Source organism: Erinaceus europaeus, chromosome 4 (assembly GCF_950295315.1).
Source record: "Erinaceus europaeus chromosome 4, mEriEur2.1, whole genome shotgun sequence".
In the NCBI taxonomy this organism is placed as follows: domain Eukaryota; kingdom Metazoa; phylum Chordata; class Mammalia; order Eulipotyphla; family Erinaceidae; genus Erinaceus; species Erinaceus europaeus.
Window position 1 is genome coordinate 36,521,313 of NC_080165.1, and position 15,797 is coordinate 36,537,109.

Genomic DNA, 15,797 nt, shown 5'->3' on the forward strand with positions numbered 1-15,797 from the left:
CGGGCTAATTTCAAACATTGCAAAGCCACACAGCCAATAGAACCTAACCAGGGTAGGGTCACCACATCCTCTCGCCATCAACTGCAACCATCTGGTAAACAGTTTCCTTGTGCAAAGGTCCTGAGAAGCCTTGCCCTTATGCGGGGTCTTGCTAAACAACTAATGGCTTACTGGTTAGGTCCTGTTTTCTTTTTCTTTTTATTTATTTTATATTTTTATTTAAGAAAGGATTAATTAACAAAACCATAGGGTAGGAGGGGTACAACTCCACACAATTCCCACCACCCAATCTCCATATCCCACCCCCTCCCCTGATAGCTTTCCCATTTTCCATCCCTCTGGGAGCATGGACCCAGGGTCATTGTGGGTTGCAGAAGGTAGAAGGTCTGGCTTCTGTAACTGCTTCCCCAGGTCCTGTTTTAAGGGGAAAATGCAAAGAATTTTCCATCTTACAATATCCAGTAAGTCTATACATATTGTTCTTTAACTCTTCATATTAAATTATATGATTCTGTCCCTTTTTAAAAACAAAACAAAACTTTTTAACGTACTTGAGGGAAAAGAACAGAATTTGGAAACTGAAATAAAAAGTGCCGCTATGGACTCATCTTTCCTTAAGGTGGCAGGCTAATTCACCCTTCACTCCTTCCTGTCCCTGACCGTAGAAGCGCAGGCGTCTCAGAGCCACGCCCCATCTCTGGGAGTCGTTTCCTATTGGTCTAAATGCCAGGCGGGTGGGGTGGGTCGGCGAAACTCCCAGCTAAATGTTGCGAAGTGTTCACGTGGGTATCGAGGCGGGGCTACGGCGGCCACTTCCCATCCCGGCAGAAAGGGCTTTCATAGCTGGCCTTTTCGGCCCTTCTATCTCCCTCTAGGTGATCTGGCCACAGGTCCGTTCGCCTAACCGCTCCAAAGGAGTTGCTGCACGCTCTCGTCGATAGCCCCTACAAAATTTTCTTTCTTTCTCCGAAGGTGGGCCTGTAGGTCCTGCGACCGCTGGGAAACCCAAACCCCAGTGTCCAGAGAGTAACCGGAAGTGCTACCCCAGGCCTAGGGGCGGCGCCAGTGGCTTCCGGGGTAAGCGCGGCCTGCGGGGCCTGGGAGGTACAGGACCGGTGGGGCCTGAGGCTGGAGAGAAGCGCGGAGGGACTCGACTGCCGTCTTCCCTGTTCACCAGCCCTTAAGTCTCCGCCTCAGCTAGCGAGAGCTGCCCCTGTTTTTTGTTTGACCGAGCGGGTTCCGGGTTCACGAGCTGAAAGGCGGTCAGAGAAGTTGAAAGCAGCTTGGAGTGGCCATTCCTGGAAATAATCATTAAACACTGTCAGGCACTTTTCTAAACGATCTGTATGTATCTTTCATATGGGGGGCGGGGCGGGGCGGGGCGGAGCCCAAGGATCTTAAATGGATTCCCCTCCCCAAGCTTAATGTAGAGATTATAAATATTGCAATTGAATCTATTTGCAGAAGAATCCTCTTGTTTAGTCATTTGATAATTGTTTCGAAACCCTTCTGGATATATAATTGCGCATTATATGCATTTACCATGTACAGCTTGGAATTTATTTATTGTGGTAGAAAAATGGAACCTAGACCTTAGAAGTTGAGTTAATGCAAACAACAGCAGCAGGAGGGAAATTGCAACAAACTACCAAGATAAACACAATCTGTGACTTTAGTACGAAATTAAAGTTAGTCGTTATCTGGAAGAATTCTTGATGTATCTAGAGCTTGTTGGAAAGGAAGTGATGACTACCAGTGGAGGAGAAACAATGTAAGCAAAGGTGGTAAGAGGTAAGATGGTTTGGATGATACTGACTAGACTAGGGAATAAATAAAATGTTGGTGTCATTATAATTTTAACAAAATCATCTTATATATTATTAATTTTTCCTCCAGGAAGGGAAAAAACTGAGTAGTTGTGGACTGGAGACATTTTGGAGCCAGTAGGATCACAGCATTATTTTGGTATGTGGCATACTGGACTCAGTGTTTTTATATAAATATGATAGATTCGGCAGAATAAAAAGAAATAGGGAGGAGTCGGGCTGTAGCGCAGCGGGTTAAGCGCAGGTGGCGCAAAGCACAAGGACCGGCATAAGGATCCCGGTTCGAACCCCGGCTCCCCACCTGCAGAGGAGTCACTTCACAGGCAGTGAAGCAGGTCTGCAGGTGTCTATCTTTCTCTCCCCTTCTCTGTCTTCCCCTCCTCTCTCCATTTCTCTCTGTCCTATCCAACAACGACAACAACAATAATAACTACAACAATAAAACAACAACAAGGGCAACAAAAGGGAATAAATAAAAATAAAATATTAAAAAAAAAAGATGAATGCTATGGAGAGAAATAAAACAGTATACCCCTGTTATTTTTGATAAAGTACTTGGAGTGTACCCTTTTTATGAGGAAGCAGTTTTTTAAAAGATTTTTAAAATGTATTTATTAATGAGAAAGGAGAGAGAAAGAACCAAACATCACTCTGGCACACATGCTGCCAGGGATCAAATTCAGGACCTCATGCTTGAGAGTCCAAAGCTTTATCACTGTGCCACCTCTCGGATCACAAGGAAGTGATTTGAATCGTATAAAGGTGCAAGCTACTTGGGGTGGGGGGATTCTAAATACGACCAGTGCAAAGGTTGTAAGTAACCTTTGAGGCTGATGATAGGTTTAAGTGTCACCATCTCTGGAGCAGTGAAAACTTTGGACCTCATTCTGCATGTGATAGAAAACAATTATAGTTTTTATTTTTTAAGATTTTATATATTTATTTACTTTACCAGAGCACTGCTCAGCTCTGGCTTATGGTGGTGTGGGGCATTGAACCTAGGACTTTGAAGCCTCAGGCTGGAGATTTTCTGCATAACTATTATGCTATCTTCCCTACCCTTAAGATTTATTCATGGTAGTGTGGGTGGTCAGAGCATTACTCTGGCACATTCTATGCAAGTATCAAACTAAGTGCTTGAGGCTTGAGTCTAGCACTTTCTCCTAGACTGCCACTTAAACTAGAGAAGTGTCACAGGCTACTTTTAAGTTCTGATAATCGGGAGTCAAGCGGTAGCAAAGCAGGTTACTCGCATCTGGCCCAAAGTGCAAGGACCGGCGAGAAGATCCCTGTTGGAGCCCCTGACTCCCCACCTATAGGAGAGTAGCTTCACAGGCAGTGAAGCAGGTCTGCAGGTTTCTATCTTTCTCCCCCCCCCCTTCCCCTCCTCTCTCCATTTCTCTGTCCTATACAACGATGACATCAGTAATAACAACAGTAATAACTACAGCAGCAATAAGGGCAACAAAAGGGAAAATAAATAAATAACAAATAATAAGTTCTGATAATCAAACTGTATTTTGTTTTCTAGATTCTGACATCTTAGAGATGTAAATATGAACTAGAAAATTGTTCTCATTTTTTTAAAACTTTAACTTAGTTTGGTGCCCCATAATTTATTGTTATTTAGGGCAACTATAATACTATGTACTGATAACTGTAGGAAATACTCAGACTCATCTACCATAGTATGACTCGCTTAGAATCTCTATTCCTACCATACTCTACTTTTGGCCTAACAGTAAAAGACAAAACTCACATTAACATCTTTACATAACTGTTTCTCTATATTGTCATACCTTAATTGTGATTCTTAATTTTTTTCATCCTAAAACTTCTCCACAAATATTGTTAGAATTTTCATAATCTTCTCATTAATAACTTTAATTTATTATTTAATTGTTTATATTAAATAGATTTCAGCAACACTTTATATGAGGCAGTCACAGAGAATGAGTTCAAGAAGGTTGAGAGTTTTGTGAATGTGGAGACAGAATTAAGAAGAGAAAACCTAGTATTACTGAGTACCTTTGAGAAACATGTATTGAACTGAGTCCTTTTTCTTTATTTCTTTTTACCAGAGAACTGCTTAGCTCTAGTTTATGGTGGTGTAAGGGATTAAACATGGTACTTCAAAGACTCAGACATGAGAATCTCTTTATATAGCCATTTTGTTATTTGCTCCTGCCCTTGAATTGAGTCCTTTACTAGCAAGTCCCTGGGATATATAATAATCTTACGTTTTTAAAAAATATTTATTCCCTCTTGTTGCCCTTGTTGCTTTATTGTTGTAGTTATTGATGTCATTGTTGTTGGATAGGACAGAGAGAAATGGAGAGAAGAATGGATGACAGAGAGGGAGAGAAAGATAGACACCTGCAGACCTGCTTCATTACCTGTGAAGCGACTCCCCTGCAGGTGGGAAGCCGGGGGCTCAAACCGGGATCTTTACGCTCGTCCTTGTGCCTTGTGCCATCTGCCCTTAACCTGCTGTGCTACCACCCGACTCCCAATCTTACATATTTTATTAGAGGAGAAATTGAAGCTGAAGGAAGTTAAGTAACTTGCCCAAATTTTTTTAAGATTTCATTTATTTATTAATAAGAAAGGTAGGAGGAAAAAGAAAAAGAACCAGACATTGCTCTGGTATATGTGCTGCCAGGGATTGAATTTGGGACTTCATGCTTGATAGCCCAATGCTATATCCACTGTACCACCTCCTGGACCATACTTGCCCAAGTTGCTACAGCTACAAAAATATCTTTTAATTTTGGGATAATTTCAGATGTCCAAAAGGTTACAAGGTGGTACAAAGATTGCTTATATACAATTTGCCAATAGTCCTTAAATGTTAACATTCTACCATGTTTGCTTTATGATTCTGCTTGCTTCCCTATATACACACATACATAGAAAGATATGTGGTATTTTTTCTCTGAGTCTTTGAATGTAGGTTATAGATATCGATATCATGTCTCTTAAATAATAAGAGAATTAAGTCCTAAAATATTTTATGTATTTATTTTATTTTATTGCCAACAGGATTGTAGCTGGGGTTCAGTGTCTGCATGATTAATCCACCACTTCTAGTAGTCCCTGACCCCTATTCTTCTTGAATAGAGTTAGAGAAATTGAGAGGGAAGGGCAAACAGAGTCTAATGCCTTAGCCACTGCACCACCTCCGGGACCACAGGGAAGGGGAAAACCGAGGAAGAGACACCTGCAGTACTGCTCCACCACTAATAAAGCCCCCCCCCCCCACATTCACAGATGGGGATTTTTGGCAATGTTGCACATGATAATGTATCCTTTAGTTGGTACACCACCACCAGGTAGGTCCCAAATCCTAAAGTCCTAAAATATGCTACTCACAGAAGTTTTAAAGAGATTAAGCCCTGGCTAGGGATATAGCATAATGGTTATGCAAAATAATCTCATGCCAGAGCCTCTGAAGCCTTAGGTTCAATCCTCACCACCATCATAAGCTAAAGCTTAGCAGTGTTTTGGTTTAAAAATAAATATAAGTACTTTTTTAAAAAAGGAAAGTCCTAAAGTATATAGTGAATTAACTTCTCAGAGTTGGGGAGATGACTCAGTGTGTTAGGACACCGGACTTGCATGCTTGAGGACTCAATTTCAATCATTAAAAAAAGGGGGTATGCTGGGTGGTAGCACACTGGGTTAAGCTATAAGCATAGTACAAAGTGCAAGGATCCAGTGTGAACCCCTGGCCCCCCACTTTCAGGGGGTTCACCTTACAATCGGTGAATCAGGTGTGGAGGTGTTATTCTTTGTCTCTCCCTCTATCTCCCTACTCTCTCAATTTCTGTGTCCTATCCAAATGGAAAAAATGGCCTCCAGGAGCAGTAAATTTATAGTGCTGGCACTGAGCCCCAGTGATAACCCTAGAGGCAAAAAGAAAAAAGGAGAGAAGGAAAGAAAAGAAGGGAGTCACAGCAGGTTAAGTGCACATGGCGCGAAGCTCAAGGACCAGCATAAGGATCCTGGTTCCAGAACCTAGCTCCCCAACTGCAGGGGAGTCACTTCACAAGCTGTGAAGTAGGTCTGCAGGTGACTATCTTTCTCTTCTTCTCTGTCTTCCCCTCCTCTCTCCATTTCTCTCTGTCCTATCTAACAACAACAATAAAAACCAACAAGGGCAACAAAAAGGAAAATGAATATATATAAAAAAGAAAAAAGAAATGTACTTATAATAAAGGTCACACTTTGAGTCTACAAAAATAAATTTTTTTTATTTAAATGATTCTGAAACAACTCACAATTTGAAAATAAAATTTTAGCTGTCTTAAGCACAATAGAGACTCAGGTATATGTCCCTATATATTATCTGGGTCTTTAAAATTCCATTTTTGCTTTTAATCCCCGGTAGCTGAAACATCACTGAGGGAATTGAAAGTCTTAGCGAACTAGAATAAGAAATAACACAGCTATGGGAAAGACGTCAGGAAACAATAGGAATCTTTGACTTTTTTTTTTTTTTTTAACCAGAACAGCTAACTGAAATAAAAATTAAGCTGCTGTAAATTCTCAATAACCAAAATTATGATTATTGCATGCCTTTCAGTGAAGGAAGAATGCTAACAATTAGAAGGTGGCTTGTTACATTAGCTAGTAACAAGACTTTGTTATACTATGCTAACTTGAGTTCCTGTGGGAAAGTAATGCCTTGGTGTTATGCTGTCTACCCCTGCTCACCCTCTACTTTTTTTTTTTTTGTAAGAGACTTTTTTAAAAAAATTTATTTATTTATCTATTAGATAAAGACAGCCAGAAATTGAAAGGAAGGTGGAGCTGGAGAGGGAGAGAGGCAGGGAGATACCTGCAGCACTGCTTCACTTGTGAAGCTTTCCCCCTACAAGTGGGGGCTGAGGGCTTGAACCAGGGTCCTTGTACGTTGTAACATGCTCAGCCATGTGTGCCACCACTCAGCCCCCAGACCCCCATACTCTTTTTCTTAAAGAACTATATCTTGGGCTTTGGGTGGCACAAAGCATTAATGGACCAGCATAAGGATCCTGGTATCCTGGTTCAAGCCCCAAGCTCCCCACCTGCAGGGGAGTTGCTTCACAGGCGGTGAAGCAGGTCTGCAGGTGTCTATCTTTTTTTCCCCCTCTCTATCTTGCCCTCCTCTCTCCATTTCTCTCTGTCCTATCCAACAACGATGACATCAACAACAGCAACAACAATAATAACTACAACAATAAAACAAGGGCAACAAAAAGGGAATAAAATATTTTTAAAAAAGAACTATATCTTGACCATTTTCAGGTTCTTGGAGTTAAGTGATCTGGCACACTAAAGCAGTATTTCTGACTGTCCTTTTCTTGTCCTTATGTCTTAACAGAATTTCAGTTTCCAGAGAAATTAAATCCTTAGGACTAGAATGTAGATGCTGGTTGTCTTCCATCTAGATTCTGGGTAAGCTATAGTTTGTTCAGTCTTTTGAAATGTACCATCTCACCTCATCATAATAGCACCCATCTTTTTCAGTCTTTTATTTCACTAGATAAAATACACAAGTATTTTGTCCTTACCTATTTTGAAGATTATTCTAGAAGTTTATTGAGTACTAATTATGCACCTGATATTCATTGTTTTATGTGCTAAGGAAGAACAACAGACAAAATAAGAATTTTTGCTATTATTTTTAGCAATAGACAGTAAATGGCTGAGTGATGTTGTTTGTTTGAAAGTGCTAATCTCCATGGAGAATGATAAAGCCGCTGGAGGATAGGGAAAACTGGGCCATGGAAACTATTCAAGCATTTCTTTCTTTTTTCTTTTTTTAATTTTTTAATATGTTTTATTTATTTATTATTGTATAGAGACAGAGAGAAATTGAGAGGGGAAGATAGAGAGGGAGAGAAACAGAGACAGAGACACCTGCAGCCCTGCTTCACCACTCCTGACGCTTTCCCCCTGCAGGTGGGGACCAGGGGCTTGAACCTGGATCCTTGCGCACTGTAATGTGAGCACTTAATCAAGTGCACCACCACCTGACCTCCAGGCATTTCTTTCTTTCTTTCTCTCTTTCTCTATTTTTTCTTTATTGAGGGGATTAATGGTTTACAGTCAACAGTAAAATACAGTAGTTGGTACATTTGTAACATTTCTCAATTTTCCACATAATACTCTAAACCCCCACGTAGGCCCTCCTCCACCATCATGTTCCAGGGCCTGAATACTCCCCCCCACCATAGAGTCCTTTACTTTGGTGAAATACATCAAATATTTAGACTTCTTAATAGAATAGTTAAGACATGTCTCTCTGAAACGTGGCATCTTATTATTAAAGAAATTGAGAGTTTGTCCATATCTGGAGGAAGAATGGAGCTGCAAGGACAGAGGCCCCAAAAGAGAATGTTTCTTTTTTTCTTTCTTCTTTTTTTTTTCTTTCTTTCTTTTCTTTCTTTCTTTCTTTCTTTCTTTTCTTCTTCTTTTTTTTGCCTTTGCTTATCATTGTTGTTACTGTTGTTGTTGGATAGGACAGAGAGAAATGGAGAGGGGGGGAGAGAAAGATAGACACCTGCAGACCTGCTTCACCACTTGTGGAGCAACCCACCTATAGGTGGGGAGCCAGGGGCTCGAACCGGGATCCTTAAGCCATGTGCACTTAACCAGCTGCACTACTGCTCAGCCCCCCACCAACCCCCAAAGTGTTTCTATATAAAGAGTAGCTAAGAAGTCATTGTAGCTGTATTGGAACAAGTAAAGAAAGGATAGTAAGAGAGGAGATCCAAGAGGAAATGGAAACCTCTTGGGTCATTGTGAGGATTGAATGGGAAAGGAAACCAGCATAGGAACTAGAAGAACATATTCTGGCTTTTATTTTACCAAGATTACACTGCAGGGTTGCAGGCTGCAGGGTTGATAATTAAGAGTAGAAGGAGGTTAGTGATAGAAAAATGGAATATGAATTTCTTGTTTATTTATTTTCCCTTTTGTTGCCCTTGTGTTTTTTTTGTTGTTGTTGTTGTAGTTATTATTGTTATTGATGTTGTCGTTGGATAGGACAGAGAGAAATTGAAAGAAGAGGGGAAGACAGAGAGGGAGAGAAAGACACCTGCAGACCTGCTTCACTACCTGTGAAGTGACTCTCCTGCAAGTGGGGAGCCCGTGCTCAAGCTGGGATCCTTATGCTGGTCCTTGAGCTTTGTGCCACATGCTCTTAACCCACTGTGCTACCACCGACCCCCAGTATATGAGTTTCATAGGGCACTATAACAAAATACCACAGACCAGGTAACTGAGTGACAAATTTTTTTCTATTAATTCTGGAAACTAGAGATCCAAGAACAAGATATCAGGCTAGGCTTTTTCTTTTCTTTTCTTTTCTTTTCTTTTCTTTTTTTTAACATTTATTTATTTATTATTGGATAGAGACAGAAATTGAGATGGGGGAACGTAGAGAGAGATAGAGACACCTGCAGTTCTGTTTCACCACTTGTGAAGCTTTCTCCCTGCAGGTGGGGTCTAGAGGCTTGAACTTGGGTCCCTGCTCACTGTAATATGTGCGCTTAACCAGGCTAAGCTTTTTCTGAGGGTTTTTTTTCCTTGACTTGTAAACAGGAACTTTCTCTCTCTCTTATTTTGACATCTTTCTTTATTGAATAGAAACAGAGAAAATGGAGAGGGGAGGGGGAGATAGAGAGGGAAAGAAACAGAGAAACACCTGCAGCCCTGCTTCACCACTCATGAAGTTTTCCCCTGCTGGCTTGAACCCCTGTCCTTGCACACTATAATATGTGCACTTAACCAGGTATACCACCACCTGGCCCCTTAAAAGGTATCTTCTCTTTGTGCACTTATATGCCCCTTCCTCTACAACCATCTTTCTTTTTATGTCCTTATTTTTTCTTATTAAGATACCATTCAGATTGGACTGTAGCTCACCCTAGTGGCCTTATTTTAATTTTACTCTTTAAAGGTCTTATCTTCAAGTACAGTAACATTCTGAGGTAGTGGGCATAGGGCTTCAGTGTATGGATTGGCAGGGTGTGTGTATGTGGGAGTGGGGGGTGGTGGGTAGTAGGTGGGGGTGTACTCAATTCAATCCCTAAAAGTGAGGGCTATTTTGAAGTTATTCCAGTAATCCAAGTGAGAAATAAGAGTGGTTTGGACCAAGATAAGTGGCAGCAGTGGTTGAATTCTGGCTTTGAAAATGGAGGTAAATCCAAGTACAGTGGTTCTTCCAACGACTGTCATATCTGAGACTCTGAGGTCTCAGATTTATTCCTTCGTACCAGCATAACCAGAGCTGAACAGTGGTCTATTCAAAAAGAGGAAAAGATGGAGGTAATGGATTTGCTGATGCCTTGACTTGATTGCTAAGTGTGAGGAAGAAGAATACAGTATGACTCAACTGCTTTGACCTAAAAGGGATGGGTAGGCTGGGTTTTTGTTTGTTTGTTTGTTTGTTTTTTCCTCCCTACCAGGTTCAGCTCTGGCTTATGGTGGTGTACAGGATTGAACCTGTGACTTTGGAGCCTCAAGTATGACAGTCTGTTTGCATAACTATTTTGCTATCTACCCCCCACCAAGCTGCTTTTTTTTTTTAATGATCTGCGATGAAACAGATGATGAATTGGATAGATCTGGAATTAAGTTCCAGTACAGATCCTTTTTTGACTGTCTTTGGAGATCAAGAGCAGATATTAGACATATCTATAACTTGAGTTCATAAAAACTTGAGTTTTAAAAACAAAGCTGTATTTTTATAAATATCTGCCATTGCCTTAGAACACTTAATCTTCTAAGATTAGCTGACAAAGTGAAATCTGTGGCTTAGACTCTGATATTTGGTAGATACAGAGAATAGGATTTATTCTCCTTTTTAATAGGGATAGGAATAAGCTGATTTCCAAAATATGTTACTGTATAACGAGTCCATTTGTCGGGTCAGATTTGTACCCTTATTTCCTATTCATACTCATAACTTGTTCATATGTCAAGAACAGTCTCTGAGCTGAATTCCAGTCTTTTTTTCAGTTATATTATTTAGGATTCTTAATCATAGGAATATAAATAATATTTTACTTTTTCTCACAGGGCTGGAAATAAAAGTAAGGAGTGAGTATATATGATGCTGAAAACTTGTAGAAGAAAAATGCTGATGACTGAAATTCCTAAAACAGATGTCTTCTTCAAGTTTTTTTTTTTCTAGAAAATGATGGGTCAAAAAGACCAGTGGAAAACTCCCTAGAAGAGAGCCATAGAAAATGTACACTTCAGAAGAGAGATATAACCAGAGAACTCAAAACAGGAAAACATATCATGTATGCCCTCAGAAGGTTAAAAAGATTTTTATTCATGTGCATGAGATTACTCAAATAGATGATCAGATATACCAGTGCCTTGAACGTGAACAAGACTTCTCTGAAAACCTAGCTCTTATTATGTGTGAGCGAACCCATACTGGAGAGAAACATTATAGATGTGATATGTGTGAGAAAACCTTCATCCGAAATTCAGATCTTATTTCACATCAGAGGATCCACAACTATGAGAAACCTTATAAATGTAGTAAATGTGAAAAGAGCTTTTGGCACCACTTAGCCCTTTCAGGACACCAGAGAACACATGCAGGTAAAAAATTCTATACATGTGATATTTGTGGCAAGAATTTTGGCCAGAGCTCTGATCTGCTTGTCCACCAGCGGAGCCATACAGGTGAGAAGCCGTATCTATGTAGTGAGTGTGACAAATGTTTTAGTCGAAGTACAAATCTCATAAGGCACCGAAGAACTCACACAGGGGAGAAACCATTTAAGTGTCTGGAATGTGAAAAGGCTTTTAGTGGGAAATCAGATCTTATTAGTCACCAGAGAACTCATACAGGTGAAAGACCCTACAAATGTAATAAGTGTGAGAAAAGTTACCGACACCGTTCAGCCTTCATTGTTCATAAAAGAGTTCATACTGGGGAGAAGCCCTACAAGTGTGGTGCCTGTGAGAAATGTTTTGGTCAGAAATCAGATCTGATTGTACACCAGAGAGTCCACACAGGTGAGAAGCCATATAAGTGCTTAGAATGTATGAGAAGTTTTACTCGGAGTGCAAATCTAATCAGGCACCAAGCAACTCACACTCACACTTTTAAATGCCTTGAATATGAGAAAAGTTTCAACAGTAGCTCTGACCTAATTGTGCATCAGAGAATTCACTTGGAAGAGAAACCACATCAGTGGTCTGCATGTGAGGACAGCTTCCTCCTGGGCATGGACTTTGTGGCCCAACAGAAAATGAGAACTCAAACAGAGGAACTGCATTATAAATACAGCTTATGTGATAAAAACTTCCACCAGAGCTCAACCCTTCTTCAGCATCAGACAATCCACATTAGTGAGAGACCCTATCTCTGTAGTGTTGTTGAGAAAGGTCTTCAGCTCAGCCCTCCACCTGCATCAGAAACGTCACAAGTTTCTTGACCAAGAAAGTATGTATAGTGAAAAATGTACATGTAGACAACTAATTAAGAGCTTTAGACAAATCTCAGACATTTATCAGAGCTCAGATTGCAGTGGGGACCAGAGTCTGCAATTGTAGGGAGTTTGAAAAATGTTTTCTCTAAGAGCTGCTGCCTCATGGAACACCTTATCAGCTACTCAAGTGAGAAACCTTATAAAGTCCTTGCATTTGCTAAACCTGTAGTCTGAACTCTTATCTGATCACCCAAAAGAGGATTCATACAGATGGGAAACCTTACAAATGCAGTGATTTGAGCAAGCTTTCTACTTCTTCTCAGTACAAGATAGTTTACACCAAAGGACAACTTTTTAAATGCCCTCCCTATTAACATAGCTTCAGACAATATGCACATCTCACTGAACTTCTACAAATCTAATTTGGGAGAAACCCCACAAATGTCTAATAAACTTCTAACAAAATTTTGATTTCCATACCCATCAGCAAAGCCATACTTGTGAAAATTTGGACATTTGTCTTGAAGGTGGCAAAAACAAAGACTGAATGACAAAAACTGCTAGGAGGGAACTCATGTGAAAAACCCTTTCAGACTAATACATTGAATCTGGGTAAAGGGGAAAACTAAAAAGCCTTGCTAGACATACCTACCCTAATTCAGCCCAAAGAACCTATACTGCAAATAAATTTGCTCTAGTAAAAGATCAAATTATAGACTGTATATAAAGTAGGTATGAGAAGACCTGTTCTAAAGAGATGACTTTTAATGGAGTCAATATGTAAACAGTTTTTTAGATACCTAGAAGCATTTTCCCCCCCATAGGAAGAGCTCTAGGACAGGTCTGAGTAGGCCTGATCAGTAACTCAGGTAAAGATGACTTTCTTTTATCTGAACCATTTATTGACTGCTATACTTAACTCTTTTTAAACTTGGAAATCCAATAAAGAAAAGGACAATGCATTCTGTGATAGAGTTGTGGCATGTGTTACTGTTGGGGGAAAGGAATATATAAACTTTGCCTCTGTTAACTTTTTTATTCTTGGCTAGATTGGGGACTAGTGTGTTGACAGCATGGGAGCTTTTACTAGTAATGAAAAGCAGGTAGGGAGTAGTTATCCTAGATCAAAACTCCCAGGAGTTTTCCCTTTGGAGAATTAGCCTTATAAAGAGGTAGAATATTTAATTTTTTTTTAAACTTTAGAGTAAATTGAGGTATACCTTCAAAAGTTTCCTTTTCTTTAAAATATCTTTTAGATTATCTCTTGTATTTGAAATTTCAACTTTAGATATTTGTTGATTTTCAGCTCAGAAATTCAAATTCCAAAGTAGCCAGTGTTGATTTTAATAATTATTTTTTTAATTTTACATGTCTAAATTCCTTAAAAAATATTTGAGAAGACTAAAAAGAAAGAATTAAAAAAAAAAAAACTTTAAATTGAAGTAGAACAGAGTAAGCCATGTAACTGCATTATTAATAGAAGGACTAGGTATTTTAGTGTCCTGAGACCACAATTAGTATTCTTCTGCTGTTTTTGTCTGCTGGTCATAGAAGATCAAGTCCCATATGATATGTCTTTCATTTATTTTAGGTCTGCCAAGGCAAAAAAGATTCTGAAATGTATAATCACTCCAAGAGAAGGTATATATTCTTGTTTGGAATGCAAAGTTCTAAATACTAAAAGGGAAAAGTAGTCAGTGGGTTCACCATAGTTATAAGGATAAACAGTTTTCTTCAGTTTATCCTATTTAATAGGATAGTTAGAATTTTTCATCAGTGTTCTTTAGAAATACTGTAATTCAGGGATTTATACATGGACACATCTGAGTTCACTTTTTCCTTCCCTCAGATTAAAAAACATTTAATGTGGATACTTAAAGTTCCTGCATTTGTGAATCTAAACTAAATATTTTGTTACTAGTTCAGACTTCTGTTTGAGCTTAACAAACCTCTGGACTCCAGAGCATTAGCATTCAGACTCATGAAGGGCTAAACTGTCATATTGCTTCTCTGCATGTGGCTCTAAGATTTGATCCTAATGGCTGGTTGATGATAACCTTAAGAGTCAGTGGATAGGATGCATTAATGATACTAAGGAATCAATTTTAGAGCTTTTTTTTTTTCAATCTAGAAAACATCCTGGAAGTTTGTGTTTTACTAATGTTTATAAATAGCTTATACTGTGAAAAGTTGCCCAATGTAATTAATCACAAAGTGCAATGTTTCTCTTTGGGGAAAATCATGCCTATCACTCACATATGTTTGACAGTTGTTAGATTTCAGGTAGGATTGGGTGCATGGCATGATGGTGATGAAAATTTGTATGGCTACTTCTTGGTCATTAGAAAGAACTTGCAGAACAAAATAGAGTTGCTATCATTGGTAGAGCAATCAAAAATGGCTTACCCCTAATTTCAACAAATCTTACTGGTAATTAATTGTCTAGTCTATAAGTTACAGCTGAATCTTCAAAGAACTTTAAGGGTATGTCCAGGTCTGAGAGCTTTTCTTTTAACCATGGGAGAACAGGTTCATATTTCAAATAGCACAACCTGAGGTTGGAGAGGACCACTAGGAAGACTGTAATCAAAACTGAAAGGTAACTTCTGGGATGGATGATGGTCCTCTTGAAATAATGCCAACCAAATTCTACCTCAGGTAAGTAAGTAGAGTAACTTTTTCAGTATTTCAGACCAAATAGGACACTATATTCAGTCAGTGTGTTCTTATGCATTAATGTTTTTGTTTGTTTGTTTTGTTTTCCTCTAATTCTTAAATAAACATTTGTTGTGAAAAAGTCCAATTTTGTCTTCATTACTACTAAGAAAAAGCATCTCTCCATATTACTCGCATTGGGCTAAAACAGTTGTTCAGGAGTCCTTTCACACTGAATATGGACATCAAATCATTACCAGGAGCCAGACGATGGTGCATCTGGTTAACCACACACATTACAGTGCACGAAAACCCAGGTTCAGGCCCCAGATCCCCACCTGTAGGCAGAAAGCTTCACAAGTGGTGAAGCAGGGCTGTAGGTATCTCTTTCCCTCCCTACTTCATCTCCCCTCTCAATTTCTGTTTCTATCCAATAATAAGTAAACAAAAAATATTTTAAAGAGAAATTAAAATATTGGGGTTAGGCAATGGTATATCTGGTTAAGCACTCATGGTGTGCAAGGACCCAGGTTCAAGTCCCTGTTCCCCAACTGCAGGGGGCTATTTTTTTTTCCCACTCTACAGGGAGATATCTTCACAAGTGATGAAGCAGGGCTGTAGGCGTTTATTTCTGTCTCTCTCTTTCGCGTTTATTTCTGTCTCTCTGTTTCCTTCTCTCAATTTCTGACTCTATCCAATAATAAAAATATTTTCTCAGGCCAGGCAGTAGTGCAGCAGGTTAAGCACACATGGTACAAAGCACAAGAACCGGTGTAAAGATCCCCATTCGAGCTCCCGGCTCCCCACCTGCAAGGGAGTCACTTCACATGTGGAAAAGTAGGTCTGCAGGTATCTTTCTCTCCCCCATCTGCCT

At 39.5% G+C, this 15,797-nt stretch overlaps 1 protein-coding gene across 7 annotated transcripts; it reads left to right on the forward strand.

Annotated features, from left to right (window-relative positions):
- Nucleotides 1-713: 713 nt before the first annotated feature.
- Nucleotides 714-15,071, forward strand: ZNF322 (zinc finger protein 322). Of its 7 annotated transcripts, none has more exons than XM_060189235.1 (5): nt 714-890; nt 973-1,344; nt 1,897-1,965; nt 7,192-7,279; nt 10,911-15,071. In XM_060189235.1, exon 5 carries the CDS (start codon nt 11,066-11,068, stop codon nt 12,272-12,274), a length of 1,209 nt encoding a protein of 402 aa, XP_060045218.1. In that variant the 5' UTR covers nt 714-890; nt 973-1,344; nt 1,897-1,965; nt 7,192-7,279; nt 10,911-11,065; the 3' UTR covers nt 12,275-15,071. The 7 variants fall into 7 exon arrangements, with proteins under 7 accessions (XP_060045218.1, XP_060045220.1, XP_060045217.1 ...); XM_060189237.1 differs by having other exon boundaries at nt 973-1,077; XM_060189234.1 differs by having other exon boundaries at nt 714-1,344.
- The last annotated feature ends 726 nt before the right edge of the window (nt 15,072-15,797 follow it).